Here is a 20,028-nt window from a genome sequence, read left to right on the forward strand (position 1 = left end):
TATTCAACTCACAATTTTACAAAAAGAAAAAAAAAAACATTTGTTTCGATCAAGATTAAGTTTGATCCACACATAAAATCAACTAAAGCTCACAATTTGTTAAAAAAAAGAAATAAATATGTTTTATAATTTGTTGAACATATGTTAGAATAGAGTGATCCAATTACATAAAATCAACGGTAAAATGGCACTAAGTTATAGTTAACTAGATTTATCTTACCTAAAACTAACAAAACCTCTAATTTAACTTTCAGAAATATGAAAAACATAATTATTAGGTTGGGTTGAGTAGCTTAATTAATCAACTTTAAAAAGTATTTTTCAAAAATTCATTTTTATTTAAATTATTTTGCAAAAAACTACTTAAAATATACTTAAAATAGAACATTCCAACTGTTTCAAAAATGATTTACTATGACCAAGCAAAAGGAGGGCTTGAAGAGGACTTCAAGGTTACTTCACTATTGGTGGTAAGTTCCTGCGATTATCATCTTTCATAAAACCAAGTATAAAAAAGAAACTACACTTCTTTTTGATAAAAAACAATTATTGTCTATAATATGAGTAAGGTTGCTAGATACACTCCTGAATCCATCAATGAATTTGAATTTAAACAGTTCTTTCATTAGTAAAGAGTACTTTTACAGAGTTCAATACTAACATTTAAGACAAAGTTATCAGGACAATGAAAAGCAAAGCCAGACAACATTGTGCATCTTTCTTTCTCAACAACAAAAACTAGGTGGTTTAACCAAGGGCCGAAATGCAGGTTGAAAAAGGCATTAGGCTTGGAAGTGGGAGCAAAATACTTCCATTCAGTAAATAATAATAATAAAAAAAATGTTCTGGAGAGTTGAATAGAAGAAAAAGTCGATCGTTATGAACGTTTCAATGCAGGAAGTAAACAATCATATACCCGTTCCATGCGCCACGTAATTCTGAGCTTATCTCTTGTTGGAAGACTGGGCTTCCCAAGGTCCAAAATATCCTGCCTCAAACTGTTTACAAAGTTAGATATCAGCTTTAATGTAAATGCACTACACTATGGAAAAGCACAATAACCAAATTTAATATTTTTACAAGTAACTATTAAGTGCTCAATTTAGTGTGCACTACAACAAACCGCTTGCTCTCTCAGTTTCGCATAGAAAACTCAAGTGAAGAGCAGAGTGAATACAATCTTAAGATGGGATTTATCTAAAAAAGCAATAGCTTTTCCGTAAGATCAAGAGCAAGATTTTGAGAATTAAAATTCAATAAACCACAAAAGGTAAAAAAACAAGAAAGGGGGCTGATAAAGAACGAGTGCAACAAGGAGATGATAATGATAGTCAGTGGTCAAAGGATTCTTTGTTTTAAAGAGGATATTTGCTTCTTCTTTTTCTTAATGGTAAACTAAGTTTTCATTGGAAAAAAATGAAAGAGTAACAATATATATATATCGCAAAAAGAGGGAGAGCCAAGCAACAAACTACAGAAAGAGGTTTCAAAGAGGATATTTGTCTTCTACTTCACGTATTCTCTTAATCTCATTATGTGTTCGTCTTATTAGCTAACCCAAAATTGTTTGATATTTTGTAATATTTCATCAAATTGCTCATCCTCTTATCTTGAGTAAATTTATTTTGATCCCTTCTTTAGTTAAGTATATGAAAAGTCGCCCTGTTAAGTTCTTCTCAAGTAAAACTACTTTCCTTCATTTAATCTCTACTCCTATCTTTTCTTATTTCATTATGGCTAAAGGTTCCACAGATACTAAGCTCTGAACTCCAATAATGGCTCATGGGAATGATCCATAGTAAAAAAGAGATTTCTCATAGTTTTCTCATATCCCAAGATCTGTTCATAGAGTGGTCCCAAGGAGATGATATTGATAAGTACCAAAGAAAAAAAATGGAAAAAATCTCACTGCTATCCCTCCTACTATCAAAATCTAGAACAAAAACCTTCTGTTCTTCAGCACGTTTAACTGCTATGAGGGAAGCAACCACTGTGAGAGTTTTGATCAACATCCATGGTTACGAAAGGAGGTGAGAAGGTAATTTTGGCTGGTGAGGAGGGAGAGATGGGATACGGCATTTTTCTTCTAGAACTTACCGAAAGACAAAAAAAGTGCCTCCTGAAATGTCATATTGGATGACATTCATTGCAAGTTTCTGTATGTCAAAGTCTATCCCTGATTAATTTGAAGATGGAGCAAAACAAGGTTGTTAGAATGACATAATTTTAAATTTACCTTCACCAACTAGCTTAAGATTTTGGGTCAATTAGTGCATTTGTAAACAAGGTTTTATGTAAATACTCACTAACATCCTGTTAATTTTCAATTCAAAGGATGGGATGTTATGATGTATCTGGTGTTTTCGAGGTTTTTTCGAAGTTTCAAGTTTGGTTCAAACCTTAATCTATTTGCAAGTTCTTTCAGGTCTTTTTTTCAGTTTTAGGCACTTTTCTTTTTTATTTCTCGTTTCTGTTCCTTTTTCCCTCCTAGTATGTCTATATTCAGCATTAGTATCTTTTCATTTAAATAATAAAATATCTAATTTCTTGTTTAAAAAATGTAGATGATGTTTCGAGGGACATGTTAGGATTGTTTTAGCCCCTCCTTACTTGGAGAATTTTTCTCTTTAAAATAAATTCCCCGTTAAGATGAGTGAAAAAAGTAAATATATATGAAAATGCCATTCCTCATGACCTAGAAGATCGTCGCATGTTTTCACATCAATTTTTGCCAAAGACAATGGGAACAAACGATTATTCTCTATATAATGCAGGACATATTATTGCATCTTTATCTTTCTGGAACACATGCTGATCGTAAGTATTCCCTAGAAAGAGAAGAAAAGCCGAACTAAGACTTACTGTAGCCATTCACCAGTTGCTTTGGCATGCTTCTCGGATGCATGGTACAACCGACCCAAACTATACAACAGTAACCCAAACCTACATTCAGCATCCTTTACCTGCAAATCAGAAAAATGGAAACATTCTCATTGTTCTCTCAAGATACTCAATGTTAATAAAGCAACGTGAAGAAAAACAATTTCTTCTTTTGTATGTCATGATTGCCTTTTTAGGATAGAGACCGCTATGATATTGCTTCCGCTATCTTTCATAATTCTCTTATGTTTTCTATACCATGTCTGAGATGGTTTTATTCTGAACATATTGATTTTATTGTTTTACTTAGGGCCCGAACAACTGATTTTTTTTAATGGTTTTTGGTTACTTCTGCTTTACAAACATCGTTTTTTGAGGACTTGACATTGTTTTTTACTTTTGAAAATGACCACAACTTAGTCTAGAAAAGCTGGGTTGTTACATTTATTAGCTTCTCTTCAAAGGTTATATGTAATATTTGGAATGCCTTTTATCTTTCGTTGTAGTTGTGACTCATTATTATTATTTTTTATCACTTTCCTTCTTCATTCCCTTGTGGAGTCTCCATGGAGTCTCCATCTTTTGAAAATTAGTCTCTTTTGATTTTATCAATGGAAAGTTATGTGCTTGTTTAAAAACAATTGAGTGGAAGTGATATTACAAAAGTTGAAACATAAGTCCTCTTGTTCTAATACCATATCAAGTCACTAATCAACCTAAAAGCTTAAATTAGTAGATTATAGTAAATTTAATTATAGTAACACTTCAATAATAATAAAAAAAAAAGCCAACTTAAAAGAACCAAATCAAGAGAATAGTTACAAAAAGTCTTAGTCATTAATGGCTAAAGAGAGATGATAAACCCAACATCGACCACAACTCCTCCCAATTTTTCCCAAGCTCTTAAAAAAATTTCCTGTTTCTCTTCAAACATAAAAGTAAAAGAAAGAAAATGCCACACGGCATTGCCCCTTGTTGTGGAAGGTGGGATGGAGGAGTAACTCCTCCATATCAATAATCCTACTCTAAAGAAGACAGCCAGGGTCACTAGAACAAGTTCAATGTTTTACATTTTGTGGGAGATTTATCCAACCCTAAGCTAAATCATCTACACGAGTGCTATGTTTTGACTTTTGGCATTTTGTAGAAATTTTGAATAGTAAGAAATAGGGTATTTTTTTTCAGATAGAAAAGATTTCTGCTGAGCATGCGTTGGCACCTCTCTCTAGGCTGCGAATTAGTACATTTTTTCTCTACCTTTGTTTGATTAGAACCAATTCGAAGTTCTGATTTAATCCCCTTAATTTTGAAGGTTGATTTAGATTACTAGTCAGCTCTCCTCTTCTTTGATATTCTCTTATCTAGCTAGTGCATTATCTAATTTCTATAGCAAATAAAGAGTAAAAACTTGTGGCTTAATGTATTAGGTTTGATTATTCCATAACGTTTACATTTACATGCTGATATGCAAACTAAAAACAGTTCTTTTATAGCAACAAAATATCAACAAACAGAGAAGAAACATGTTGAGAAGCCAACAAGTAGAATGAATGCCTTACACGTCCTTGGTCAACAAAGCTCTGGTATTGCATTATTGCTTTCTCCACCTCCACAACTAGTAGTCTTCTCTGAAGGCGAGCAGCTCTTCCCTTCCCTTCAGCTCTAGTATCCTAAATGTCATAATGAGTAAATAAACTGACTTCGTCTCCTTTTATCCAAATAAATTAACATAGAGTGATATTAGACAAAGTAAAAACTAAAAACACATGTGAAACAACCCAAAATTAATCAAAATGAAGTTACAAAACTAAGGCTTCATTTAGTAAAATTAAGGCAAATGTTGGTCTAAAGATTTGATTGGAGAAGGGCCATTTTCAACATGAGTGTGCTATTGACTTCCTCCTTGTTTGATTTTTGAACTGGGTGGTTTGGAACCTGATTTTTTGGGCTTTCTATCGTCTGTCGTATTCCAACATGTGCTTCCTTGTAGCATTATATCAGGTCCCCTGTAGTTGTGTTTTTTATCTTCAATTTGGTTGTAAATCTTTAGTTCATCTCATTTGCTTATTATCTTTATCGGTTGTATCTTTCCCAGTGTTTTGGGCATCTTTTGATATTTGGTGTACCCTCCATACTGTACTCTTCCGATATTTCATTCATCAATCAAATATTTCTTATCCCCTTATAAGTAACAGTAATTTGTATTTAGTTTCTGAAAGAAATTATTTTAAATGACAAATCTTCTAAAAATATTTACAAATATAGAAAAATATCACAATCTATATGTCATAGACCACAATCTGTGTCTATCAAATAGTAGTCTATCTATTACTTAGTCCATAGCAGTCCATCGTAGATAGACTATGATATTTTATTGTATTTTGTAAATATTATTGAAAGCAATAAACTCAAAACCGAGGCTTACGTGGAAACCCGAGAGAAAAACCACGATATTTTTAGTTTTATTATTTTCTGATAATCATACAACAGGTACAAGTGGGGAATCAATAGAAAAGTACAAAGAGATAAAAAAGAAAAAAAATATTTAGGGTAAATCTTTCCAATGGGTAAGCCCACTAATTCTAACAAATATTTTGGTTCATTTTTCTATATTTGAAAATAGCCCTTTTGAAAATCAGCTCATAATACTGCTCCCACCACCCTTGAGTTTCTTTGTTTCGTCATCTACTTTCTAAAAAGATTTCAAAATTCATCCCAATTTTAAAAACGGTGTACAGATACAGATATAGTTTTTATAACCTTGTTTTTGCTTTTGAAATTTGGCTAGGTATTAGATGTTTCATAAAAAGAGGGGAAAATATAGAAAGAGGATAGAGAAAACTAGCACAGTTTTCAAAAACAGAACTAAAATTGAAATTGTTATGAAACGGGGTCTAAATAAATATGTATTTGTATTACTTTCAATAGAAGATAAATTTAACTAAAGGATGCTCGAGTTTAGCTTTTGGAATCTTTCGGTAGATGAATCGTAAAATTTCACTTTTTCTGGTTCCTTTTGGGTCAAAGAATTATTAAAGCTTAGGTGTTTTAAGGCAATTTGGAAATATAAAAATCTACACACCAAAAAAGAATGTTAAAATGGAGCGTGGGCTTGGGGGTTTGGATACTTTGACCAAGTTTAAGAGTAGTCTAAGTTGATAGCCCCACTACCCACGCAACTTAACGGCCATGTAACAGATGAAGGTATCAGCACTCTAGTGCGACTGTGTTACTACAACGTCTTTCTGGAATGCACAACATCACACTTTAATTTAACTTTAAAAGATATAAACTAAACTTGCTTTTAGTTCACATACCTGTTTATACCACGTACGCAAAAGCATCAGCAAAAGAAGTGAGAGAAAGAATGCGGGCAATGCAGCTAGAACAGCAAAATTGATTTCATTTGCCTTGAGAATCTGGTCAAGCTCAAGCATTGCCCTGTTTAAAACCCATCATAATATGAACCAAAAATGGAAGATGAAGATTTATAATGTATTGCATGCCAAAAGTTGCAACTTTTTGAACTTACGTCTCAATATCTAATTTTAGCTTCTGCACCTGCAACAACACAAACGGAAAACTATCAAGTACAGTGTATCCGTACATATAGAGATAACAAATGAGCGTGAAACAAACCTGGATAAGCAAAGCACGGGCCAGCTCTCCACTAAGAAGATTTTGAATAGGATGCATCAGTTCTTTCTCATACCTAAATAGAAAAAACAATTGATATCCATTACTAAAATAAAGTATTCATTACGATGAAGGTTGACATTAGATTATTGCAATGTTTTTTCATTGGAAGCATGATTTCAGAAATCGCATTAATATAAGAATAGTTATGAAATTTTAAGTGAAAGCTCTCTGTTAGGGAGAAAACACACGCACACAAAAAGGTTTCTTTGTAGAATTTCTGAAAATATTTGTGTTTTTCTAGCAAAGCATTCACATGACACTTCTAATCGCATAGCCAAAGCATTTTCCGTTCTATGTATACAGATTCCACAAAACAAGCTGTCTTTTCGTTTACCAAAGTAGGAATAACCAAGCTAACTCCCAAACAACCTAACTATCTTCCATGAAATTTGCAGAGAGAAAGAGTGGGAAAAGAAAGGCGTCTACTATCAAACAACATTTGAACCCCCCACATAAGAGAGCAATGAAGTAAGAGGAAACATGCGTGTTGATAAATATTACCCAAGCTGTTGATGTAAACTTCAATAGAGCCAACAGCAGTGTCCCAATGTGATTGAAGAACTCATTAGAAAACCAAGAGGAGAAAGTTGAATTTGGGACATAATATGAAGAATGACATAATATTCGATGTTCAGACCAATTATTTGATGAGATCAGTGCTCAATTGCCAATCCACTGACAATGGAATCAAGAGAGTCCAAAGAAGATGCAATAACACTGATTATAAGAAATGCCAGCCTTGTTCAGTTCTCAAGAACAAATGCATACACCTTGCAACGGCGGACAAAACTACAAACAAAATATGGAGGATAACCTGGTCATAACTATTGCAAGCATTTCTTGATCCGATGCATCGTCTGGAAACTTCTGGCCTTTTGTGTGCTCACTGAAAGCAAGTAACATTCTGGAAAGAAGAGAACAATTATTTAATATTTTTTTCTTCATAAATATGTGTGTGTGTGGATGTTGCTGTAAACCTAGGGCTTGTATGAGAATTGTTTAAAAAATAGTTTTGTTTTACACAAAACATGCCAGTGAAACATGTTTCTGATAACTATTCTATTAAATTTATGATTAAATATTAGTTTTGTTTAATGTGTTCCAAATTACCATTTCATACAAGTAAAATTATTCTTTTGTACAAGATTATGGGTTTATGAATAGTAGTCTCAATATCTGCAGAAACATTTATAGTGAATCACAATTCTTTGAAAAGTTTAGGGAAACAATCACCTACAGCTGCTAAATTAACAAATTTTCAAGACAAATTCGTAACTTTATTAACTATTAGTCTAAAGGAAAAGTCAATGTGAGAAGAAAAGATCATATGGAAAGAATAAAAGTTAACTAAATGTCATCAACCTCCAACATATTGACACGGATCAAACTCAACCCAAATGGGTTGGTGACTGAGGGAGTGTTTGTTATGTTCTATGAATTTTGTCATTTTTCTCAACAAAAGCTTAGCATTTAAATCAAAGTAAATGAATAAATAGAGAAAATAATAAAAATGAAAGAAAAACTAGAGGGTTTGAATGAAACTTGGTTTTGTAATGGTTGTGTTTTATAGACCAAAAATTCTTTTGTAAGAATTTGTAATCATTCTCTATGGCATAAAGTCTAAGGGTTCACGTTAGTTGTTGAGGAGCCTTCACCGTGGATTCTCTTGTTGCTCCACTTTTGCTTTGGTGGTGTTTAGAGGCAGGCGTTTCCATTTAGATCTTGTTTTCAGCTGATTTTTACGGAGCTTTGCAGGTGGGGTTTTTTTTTTTTTTTTTTTTTTCTATTGCTGGGTTTGTTCAGGAATCAGTGCTTGGTGCCTTAGGTTTGGCTGGTTTTTTCCCTTAGATTTACAGAATTTGTTTTCCTCTGTTTGGTTTGTAGTATTGTACCTTTTTTTTTTTTTTTCATTTTCACTCCCTATCAAATTTTGTATCCTTAAATTTTATGTTATTTTCATCTATCAATGAAAAGTTAGTAATTTTGGTAATTTTATTTGGTTTTCTTGTACTTTGAGTATTAGTATCTTTTCACTTTATCAATGAAAAGCTTTGTTTCCTTAAAAGAACAAAAACAAAATCACACAGACACAGATAGCAGAGAGCAGACAGCAGATAACAAATAACAAATAACAGATACTCTTTTCATTAGAACAGTTTTTCAAAAGGTTTTAGATTTTGTGATTGGAGATAGAAATAAGTTGTGCAAGACTGACATTTCTCATTTCCAACAATAAACTGGAACTCAAAGTAGGAGAAAAATTAAGTCAGTGAACGACAATCACCTGTGCAGCGAGATAGCAGTTAACTGAACCTCTTGAACCTCCATCACACCTTTATGCCTCTTTCTGAATGTATCAAAAAGTTCATCTCTAATTGAAATAAGCTACAAAATAGGGAGTTGTAGTATCAATTCCAGGAGTTTTTGAATTGTCACTTAAGTTGTTAGAAATCAGTCATGATTAAGTTGCAATAATGTAGATTTCATGTATGCACCCTAGCAGGGGACATCAAGCCTATTTTGGTCACCATTTTAAGGGTTCATCTTAAATCACCGATTGACCCAAAAACTTAAGTTGATGGGTGAAAGTAAATTAGATATTGTATCATTCAGCACTCCTCCTCACTTGTGGGATTCAAATATGTGAAAGGCCCAACAATGGAAATCAATTTTAATTGGGAAGGAAACAACGTTTGGACTCGAACACATGACATCCTGACCACTCATCGCTTTGATACTATCTTAAATTACTGATTGCCCCAAAAGCTTAAGTTAATGGGTGAAGATAAATTTAATCTTATAACACTCAACAGTTCACTTCTTGGAAGAATTGAATACTAACAAGCAGCAAGCCTCGTGAACCTAGTCTAGGGAGAAGCTCCAGGTAAACAATCCTCAAACTAATTCTACAATCCCTAAGATTCAATGCACAAGACAACTATTTATCAAACTGAAACCAACCAAGCCACAGACAACCACAAGCATCAAGAAATCGCCCAAGCATTCAATATTTCTAGTTCTTCAACCCTCATCAAACTTCTCAACTCAACAAGCATGTTTCATCAATCAATCCAAGAGCTCAAGCTGATTGGCTTATGATAAATTTAATTATATCAATACTTTAACGTTCTCCTTCACTTGTGGACTTGAAAATTTGTAAGGTCAAACAAGTGAAAATTGATACTAGTTTGAAAGAAATGACATTAAAAAAGTTTGAACACAGGATCTCCTACTGTGATAATATATTAAATTGGACTATGAAAAAAATTAATTATATAAGCTCCCGATTGGCCATCCATTCAAAAACAAAAAAGAGACCTTCTGGTGCTTCATCTTAAAAGCCTTCTTTTGGCTCATCTGGAACAAATGCAGCCATCGTACTATCAAAGATAAGGAATCTGACTTCACTCACTTTTTCAATCATCTTTTGTATACAACCTTGGTGTAAATTCACCCCACACTTTTGAGATTACAAACTTACTTCTCTTATTTCACAATGAAATAGTATTTTGTAATTTCATTCCATCAATGAAATTATTCATATGTTTCTCAACTAAAAAAAAAAAACTTTAACAAAGCAACATTAGAGACCCTTGGCCCCTCCAAGAAACCAGTAATGATTATTAGCATGTCCAAAAGTTCTCTAAGCTCTACCCATAGATCCTCTATAATGGATGCATACGACAAGAAAGGTCATTGTGCATAGAAAATTCAGTAGGAAGAGAATACCCTTGATCACGTCCTTGGCCTACAAACACTCATATTGGGAAACAAAGCACATCTTCTCACATAAATGAAAAAATATCCATTATGACATGAAGAGACTTTAAAGTTATTTAAGCCTAATAATCAACCATACTGAAGACCAAACCCAAGAAAAATAAAATACAGTGGTAAAGAAAATAAACAAAGGTGCTCCAAATTTCCAATCACGGTAAAGAAAACCAAATCCAAATAGTAAAAATAATACCGAAAAATAATACCGGTTGTTCTACATGATCCTTGAAGAAACTCGCTGCTGAATTATGTGCTTCGCGAACCCAATTCTCAATGTCATTGCTCCCCATTAAACTACTATGTTGAATAAGCCAAGCAGAACAGATTGAAAGACCAATTGCACCACAAGAATATCCAAGCCAGTATTGAGTTAGTTTCCTTGGCTTTCGATGTTTATAAACCTAAAAAGGAAGACGAGTACACATCAGAATACAAGGAAAAATACCAAAAGAAGCATCAGAATACAAGACACACATAAATGAACACTGCTTAGTGAGTATTCATAAACTATAAAAAAATAAATGCATCACTGTAGGGATTAACTCATGGTGCTCCGTAACTTTGTTTTCAATACCGACCTGAGGAGGGAGCATAATAGTATTTGTATTAGTATTTTGAGTTGAACTATGAATAAAATTATATTGATTGTCAACCATTACCTTAACTTTGTTTAGGTTGGTTAACGATTTAACATGGCACAAAAGTCCGTATATTCAGACAACTATCCTGAAGCTCATCTCTTGCCAATTAATATTCATAACCACGTTCTTGCCCTCGTCGCCTCATGTCAATTTCAAGCGTTGTAGTATGACTAAAAGGTAAATGTACCAAAAATTCAGGGGTGATTTAACAATATGTATTATTGTTAATATGTTAGACACTATGCCCTTTAATAGCTTCTGATATTACTTACCTTAGATGATCCTTGTACATGTGTCTATAGCATATGAATTCCGAAGTGATTGGAACAAAATATATTGATTCTCCCAAATAATCTTTAGTGATTATGATCCATATACAGAGGTGTGGGGACTTTTTCCTAAAAGGAGATAAGACTTGATCGACAAGCTTTTTCACATCAGAGGAGTGGGCACTGTTGAGTCAAATTTTCACTCAACTGGTAGTAATAAATGAGGTGAAAATTTGACTCAACAGTGCCTCATCACCCTAGCTTTCTCACGACCATTCCTGAGGAAAAACGATTACTTGGCACCTAAAGTAATTCTGACATTCAATCCACGAACCAGTGAAGGTGAGACTCAGCTAATGAAAGAATCTTGTTGACTTCCACATCTTCAACGAAAAACCACCCGGAATCAAACAAAATTCATAAGTAGTCACCATTCACCTTGCAACTGACCACCTCCATAGCTAATGACTATTATGTAGGATGAGCGAACCTAAAGGAAACAGCTGAGTATATTGAAGTAACTAATGGAACCGGCAAACAGATAGAAACTCAAGAAGGAAAGTCACCAAAGGAAGTTGTTCACTGGTGGAAGGACGGTGTGGGGAGGGGAGAGGAGAGTACCTATAAAATCTCGTCCTCAGAAGCACCAAAGAGAGTCGTTAAATCTCGTTGGTATGAAACCCTCATTTCTTGTGTTCTTGATTCAAGAAATGAGGGTTTAGTGAAAATTTCTCCCTAACTTTTTGTACCGCTTTATTGTACCTTAAGCATTAATCTCATTTCATTACTTCAATGAAGAGATCGGTTTCCTTTTCAAAAAATAAAAATAAAATAAAATTATATAAAAAAATAAGTAAAATCAGTGCAAAGAATTTTACCTTGTAGTTGTTAATACTATTTCATAATCTCAATTTATCAAGCTGTCACCATAATGGACAGAATCATGACAACATTAATTGAGCTATATTTCCAGCAAAATGATAAATGTGCTTATACAGTGCAGGATTAAAGGTGAGTTGTAAATGATCAAACGGTTATGAATAGTAGTAGCAATATATCCCCTTTAATCTGAGAATTTGTGGCCACAGGTCTTGAAAATCAAATTGGAAGTATTCTTCTTGACTACCAAATTTTCATGTTGCGAAATTAAATTAGTAATAATAGGAGCTCTAAAATGAGATCTTACAAGATTAGAGATGAAAGAGTCCAACTTGTGAAGGTTCTGATAAAGCAAGTTGATAGCATCACCAATTTCACAACTTGTCCACTGAGATCCCTCCTTGTTCACATCTGGTACTTTTTCAAATAGAGGAAATGAAACGCTGTCATCAATAAAATCCATCTGCATAGTCAATAAAGTAAATATTGGGAACTGAAACGTGAAATTAGAATAATTTCTGCTTCAGCATTTTTACAATAAAGTTAACAAATAATGTCAATGTTACATGAGGTGTTGCATGCAGTTGACAAATTGATGCCTCTAGATCGAGAAATAAGCCATTCAATGTAACCAACAATGATGGTAAGGAATTTTCTTGACCATCGACTGCCTCTGCCCCAATTTTGTCAATTTCCATAAAGACCTACAAGAACCATAAAAGAACAAAGTCAAAATAACCCAACAAGAAATTGAGAGAGCTAAATTCGAATGTGAAGCAGTTAAACTGTTATTATAGGAGTGAAAAGCAAAAGACAGGGAGGGATGTTCTAAAGCGATCAGCAAATTTTTATAAACCTAAGAACGCCCTTGAAGTTTCTCAATCACTGCCTCCCAAATAGTTTCCGAAAAAACTATTCCACCAAACTGGTTTCAAGTTTTTTTTTTATCATTTTTTGGAAAGTAAACTATTTCACTGATGAATAAAATCTCCAAAGAATACAAAATGGACCCATAAACGGGATTACAAAAGATTCCTCCAATTAGATACAAAGACTCCACCAACCGCTCTCAAGTTATAAGAAACTATTGCAATGATATTTACTATTGCTTGATGCAAAAGAAATAAAAAAGTGAAGGACCAAAAGATTTCTAACTACAACAAATTTTTCTTTTTTTCTTCTTTTCAAAATGAAACAACTTTTCATTGATGAGCAGAAAAGAGACTCTTTTTGCGGTGCCTTTAGAAAGTAAGAAATAGCAGGATGTTTGAAGATAAGTTTGCCTCTTCCGATTTTTTTTTTTTTTAAGCTTTTGTTCAACATGCAACCTTTTGGTGGTGACCAATTACACCCAATTCTTTGTGATTATATTCTTCTAATGATTGTTGACAATTGTAGGGCTCTCCTTTATGAGTTTTAGGGAGGGGGTTTCCTCATCTCTCCACCATTAGGCTATTCTTTTTTGTTCTTTTGATGAATATATACATCTTTGTTTCCTAGAATAATAGTAATAATAATTATTATTATTATTATTATCATTATTATTATTTATTTTTAATTTTTATTTTTAAAAAATTATTTCCAATTAGGAATTTTTCATCAAATCTACCTACATGTCTTTTGGAGTTTAACCCTTCTATTTTACTCGTTGATAAAAAAATTAAAAAGAATAAAAAATATATATATATCGAGAACAAATGCAAAGCTTACAACTCCGTCATTTAAATTCTCCTATTCCACCCAATCCAGACCACTCAAAGAAGCAGATCAAATCCCCCTAAGCTGCATGCTTGTACCTTGTATCCTTGGAGTGGAAACCAAAAACCCCTCACAAGCAAAGCCATAATCAAAGCAAACAGGAAAATGAAGGTTCAAAACTTAAAACTCGAGAAGCGGACTGAAAGCCAAGGCCTGCGGTCCGCAACCGGGTTGAAAGACGCATAGGGTGCTTAACCGTCATAGAAACATCTCTGCCAGTTTGTTCCACAGAATATATGCCTCTAGGCAAAACATGGGAGATGAACTTCAGTTTCCATAGACTTTCCATATGGCCGTAGTGACCAAAAACCCCTCACCGGCAAATCCTAGCCTTGGTCTTTATTCTAAAAAACCAAATCCTAGCCTTGGCCAACTAGGAGGTGGGGGGGCTTCTTTCTTTTCTTTTCTTTTTAAAGAAAGACCAATCTTTGATTACAGAAAAACAAACGAACACAAGACTACCCCACAAAGGAGCCTTTGAGACCTAAGGAATAATTTCAAAACTCCTTGACCACTAAGGCTCAAAGAGAAACATTAAACCTAATGAGGACCAAAATCTCCTTCCAAGACCTCTTTTTCTTTTTTCGCTAGAAACAATTGCTTTCACTGAGAAAATGAAAGAGTGTAAGGGCAACAAAAGAAACCAACCCTCACAAACCACTAGAGAAATGGTTTCCAACCAAGTAAAATGCTATCTAGAGGATAATTACTAATTGCAAAAAGTCTTCAAAACCGAAACCTAAAGAGACACATGGACCTCTTAAGTCTTAACCTCTCTAAAGTATGACAAAAGGGGAAACAACTCCAACATAGAGCCAGCTACACACATCAAGTTAAGCCAAACATTGAACATTTGAAAAAGGAACAGGCCCAAACCAACAAGGCAAAATGACATCTCACTAGAAGGTGATCAAGATCCTCTTGACACTCTCCCACAAAGGATACAACATTGTGATCCTATCTTATAGGAAAGTTTCCTCAATACGAGTTTCAAGAAGTCAACTCCATCGTGAAACACTTGCCAAATGAAAATATGAAACACCTCATTAAGTGTATGAGCGAGCCAACTATCTTTTCAAGGATAGAATAAAACCACAAAAATGATGAGATTGCGTTTGAAAAAATAAGTATTGAAAAGGGCAACCAAACCTGAGCCACAAAAACTGCAAGATGACATCTTAAGTTGCTCAATATACTTATCCGGTGAGCTATGTAAAGAGATGCCTCACCAGCTACATGTTGCAAGGAAAAACCATCCCTAAGACTTTGGCGCATTAACTGCACTGTTCCACTGAAAAACGCCCTTGGACCTCTCTCACAAATCAAAAAGTAAACTTTTTGAGCATTTGTACCCTGAAATTTTCATCAAAATAATGACATAAGCACACACAACCTTTCATCCAATCATATGCTTTGCATTAAAAAGTCTATGAGCACAGTGAACTGAAGAGGATTGACAGGCCTTTCATCAAATCATGAAGGAAGGACTTTCAACTAAAAGAACTTACCTTGTATTTCCTTCTTCATGTTCTTGAGATTACAAAAAATTGATTTAGATTTCTTATAAAAAAAAATTACTCAGATTTCAATCAATTTAACCCCTTGAGCATCGTTCACAAAAAGATTGTTACGAAACATATGTTGCGGGAAAATATTCCTTTATGATTTGACCCCATGAAAGTGTGCGGGAAAAGAGAGGAAGCTTTCATCATTGTTCCTGACTCTCTTGGGTAAACTGAAGCCCCTCTACACTGATCGGATGTTTGTGGAAGAAGATAGAAACTTAAAGGAACAACTGGAGTATGACTGATCAGTCTAATCTTGGTTGTAACATTGAGATAATCTAATTTTGCATTTTGAAAGAAGAATGTCGCTGTATAGCAGCTCTTTTGAAGACACTCAAAAATAGTTATATTGGACCTAAATTTTCTTCCTCGCATCTTTGTTACATGCATAAAATAGATTGGTTAGAAACACTAGGGAACAAAAAGACTTGCCTCTGCACGAGATTGCCAGAATTGCAGGTTCTTCCAAATGCTATGTAAGTTTGAGAAACAGTGCTCCAAGAGATCTCCCAAAACATCGTACAGTCTAGAAGCCTCTGCTGGTTCCCAGCCAGTTACTGTTAAACTGTTTGCAGTTTCCATGAACCAATTACGATAAGCATACATTTTGTCAACAAAACATGTACATGGCATAAAAACTGACATTCTTCACAATCCGTTGTCCTCATTTAAATATCATAAAAATTCAGCACATGTTACTACTAAGATGGGTTTTGGGTAACTGGCATTATGACTTGAAAGAAAAGCTCAAGAGATACCAAACAGTTGAAAATCAGATTATAAATAAAGTGGGCCAGATTTACGAATGATCCTACTTGCCTTCTGGTAAATAAAAAGTAACCTTTCATTGAGGTTTAAGCCAATAGCATTGCATACAAATTGAATAAAACAACCTAGTGAAAGGGGTTTTGAATCCCCATGAAGGAAGCCTATTGCATACAGAACCTGCCAATCAAGCTGGTGAACAAAAACAGGGTAGTCACTGAACAATGTTTTGTGAAGGCCTGAAGAGCACAGTCAGAAATGCCATAGAATGAACAAAATCACAATATTTGTATCTAATTTAAGTACACTCCATGGTATTCACTTCCCCAATAACTCGCAAACAATTACAGAGGCAAACCTTACTGATCGTCTTCAATGGCCAAATGGCCTGAGTGTGCAACTTGAGAAGAATTAAGAGCATCCAACAACCAATTAGATTTGGCATAAGAAGACCCAGACAAACCAAGTTCCCAAGTTGTTTTGTTCAAAATAAGTTACTCATGTAGTAGAGAGTGCAAAGGGCAAGCATAAACATGTTCACAGTGCTCAAAGCAAGTCATAGATAAGAGACCAGTGATAAAATTTAACATGCAAAAGAAAAAAGTATACAAACACCACCCTCTTTAAATTCTAGAAAGCACGTGGTTCAACTCAATAGGAACTTGTGTCATTGACATTGTGGTTGACTTTTATTTTCTTAAGAAAAAAAGAGCTTTCGTTTAGTAGATATGAAATATTTACAAGGGCATACAAAAACAAGTCTGCAAAAGAAGTCCATTGCTAAACAGGAAAGGACTCCAAGCTAAAAGTCAACCACAATGTCAATGACACAAGTTGCATTGAGAAAAACTTGAAGGAATACAAGGGCATACAAAAAAAAACCAGCCCACCAAGCCACCTCACTTATAAAAAGGTGGACCAACTAAGTAAAATATTATCTACAGAGTAGTGTTCTTCGAAATCGAAGCCCGAAAAGACACATGAAATTTAATCCCCCCCCCCCCCCCCGAACACCCTATTGTTCCTCTCACCCCAAATAACCATGCACACCCCGACAAGCCATAAAAAAACCCCTTTATCTCTAAGAGGTGGATGGAGGAGGAACTCCTCGATCATCGCTTTGATGCTACGTAAACCAGCAAAGCTAACACCGAACGAGAAGGAGCTCCACACGGCCCTCGCAAACTGGCAATCCCAAAAAAGAAGATCAAGATCATCCTCCACCTTCCAACACAACATGCAACAAAAAGGCCCGACAAGCGAAGTTCTTCTGCTAACAAGCCTATCAACGATATTACTTGCTAGATAAAGACCTAACTTTCTTAGGCACCTTAGTACTCCACACCACATCAAAAACCGACTCTTTAGGGGGAGCGAGATCCAACAACAGACTAAACATAAACTTACAGGAGAAACCCCGACTAGGATTAGGATTCCAAATATGAATATTCCTTTTCCCTTCTCTAAAAGAGCATGCCTCAAGCAAGGACAGAAGAGAAGCCCCCTCTACCATCTCCCTATTGGTCAAATTACGACGGAACCCAAAAGAGAAAGAAACGGAATTCTCAGATCTCACCAAAAGATTCGAGGTAGTGCAATTTTTGGAAGAGGATAAATGATACAGATGCGAAAAAATCGAACATGGGAAGTTCTCCCCCACCCACCGATCCTCCCAAAAATAAGTGTCCTTACCATCCCTCACAAAATAACTAAAAAACCGAGAAAAAGAAGGGAGATCAAAAGAGGTATCCTTCCAAGGATGTTAGAAAGTGCCTTTAACCCCTAAAGTTATCCATTCAAAATGATGGGAGCCATGCTTGCTCACAACAATCCTATGCCAAAGAGAATCGGATTCCAGATGGAAGTGCCAAAGCCACTTTCCCAACAAAGGTTTGTTCCAGATTCCAATGTTACCAATCCCTAACCCTCGCTGACTCACAGGGTGCCCCACCAAACTCACAGGCCATGCTTCACTTTCATGACCCTCCCCCACACCAATGCAGACACTGAGCGAAGGAAGAATGTCATTGTATATGATCTCGAGTATTCACTCTCCCATATAAGACTAGCAAGCAAATAACTACACTTTCTTAGGAACTTTCACCTTCCAAAAAGAGGAAAAAAATTAGTTTTCTTAGATGGGAGAAATGGAACAAAAAATGAAGAGAAAATAGTGAAATGAGAAACCTTTGGACGGATTAGGAATCCAAAAACAAACATCCCTTCTCCGTTCTCCCAAAAAAAAAATCCTCTTATTGGAAATAATGGAAATAAGACCTGCTATCTTCAAAGACTCGTGATCGGTGAGAAGACTACAGTGATCCAAGGAAGACAACCCAGAGGACAATACTACAAGATAGAAGCCACCGAATGTAAGATCTGACGCGGGGGGGGGGGGGGGGGGGGGCGGTGGGGGGAATTCATTTCTTGTTTTGGTGGGCATTGTGAATTTCATAAAAACCAAGCCTCAGCCTTCGGTTAAGGATATCTCTATATCCATTTCACCCGGCACATCGAGATGATAACTTGTGCCATTAAAACGGTTGCAGTTGTGTAAACTACGAAACAAACATAGGTTTCCAGAAAAATAAAAATGCTATGTAGAGTAAAATGGAACAAACAATAAAGGAAAATAAATAAAAAGTGTAGAACCGAAGCGACTTACACAGAAGAGTTTATCGAGTTCAAAGGTAGAGGAATAGGAAGACCAGTCTTGCGTCTCTTCCGGCGAAGGAGACTCGAAAGCTTCCAAAGAAAATTGGAATCATGACGAGATGGCACAAATGATACTATTTGGTTCCATAAATGAAAGGAGTATAATGAAATTGAGGATCTGATTCCCTTGTCTTCACCTTCGTTTGGCGTTGCCTCCATTGGAGCTGTGCTTCTCTTCTTCAGCAAATTTCTGTTGAAAAAGGAACCGATGGAATTTCAAATAAAGAAACAAATTTTATGCACAGTGTCTTTTCCTTTCACGTTTTCTCGTTAGAACTGTCCGCTTGCCATTTTGTCTGCTAAATATAAGGATCATGGTGAGGTTCCTCAACATACACACATATCCATCTACAGACACATACATACACACGTATACATACATACACATATATACACACATATGCATACATACATATACATACATATATCTACGTACACATACAAATTTATATACGCATGCATATATACATATGCATACAAGCGTATACATGTACATATATATAATAAAAGTATCATCTCAATGGATTTAAGAAGTCTCAATTTCCATTTTACATGTTGTCGAAGAAAGATAGAAAATCAAATGGAACTTAACTCAAAGTTTAGACATGTATATTGATTAAGAAGTTAAAAACTAAAATATTTGATTACATGAACCTAAATAAAAACAAGACTAAATGAGTATTGTTTGTAAATAAATTTGAATTTTATCTAGGTGCCACTAACTACTATTTTCCTTACGTGGATCGAAACATACTTCAAAATCATTTGGAACCTAGACTTTTGTTGATGTAATTACAATGATTCAAATGAATGACTTCATCCTTAGATTTTTTTGTACAAATTATCAACGTAACTTATGTACATGTTGGCATTTTACTATGTAGCTTTAAAACTATCTTCAATAGATGAATTTTGTCCTACATTTTGACTTATTGTGTTTTTCAGTTATTTTTATTCGTTTGTTCTACTTATCCAAGATAATAGAATAAAACTATGCAAAAATAATTCTAACATTTATGTTTCAAAATAATTTTCTTTTAACCCTTTCACTATTTTAAGCAATTTTTCTCCAACATTTTC

At 34.7% G+C, this 20,028-nt stretch overlaps 1 protein-coding gene across 1 annotated transcript; it reads right to left on the minus strand.

The window, feature by feature from the left end:
• Positions 1-598: 598 nt before the first annotated feature.
• Positions 599-19,259, minus strand: LOC103491445 (protein DGS1, mitochondrial). The gene is made up of 14 exons (XM_008451390.3): positions 18,899-19,259; positions 15,901-16,033; positions 15,053-15,256; positions 12,712-12,849; positions 12,453-12,608; positions 10,563-10,757; positions 8,864-8,964; positions 7,394-7,483; positions 6,520-6,592; positions 6,413-6,441; positions 6,198-6,321; positions 4,440-4,550; positions 2,863-2,963; positions 599-998 (listed from the first exon to the last, which is right to left on the minus strand). The coding sequence occupies exons 1-14, from the start codon at positions 19,105-19,107 to the stop codon at positions 878-880; spliced, it is 1,785 nt and encodes a 594-aa protein (XP_008449612.2). The 5' UTR covers positions 19,108-19,259; the 3' UTR covers positions 599-877.
• Between the last annotated feature and the right edge of the window lie 769 nt (positions 19,260-20,028).

Source organism: Cucumis melo, chromosome 5, assembly GCF_025177605.1.
Source record: "Cucumis melo cultivar AY chromosome 5, USDA_Cmelo_AY_1.0, whole genome shotgun sequence".
In the NCBI taxonomy this organism is placed as follows: Eukaryota; Viridiplantae; Streptophyta; class Magnoliopsida; order Cucurbitales; family Cucurbitaceae; genus Cucumis; species Cucumis melo.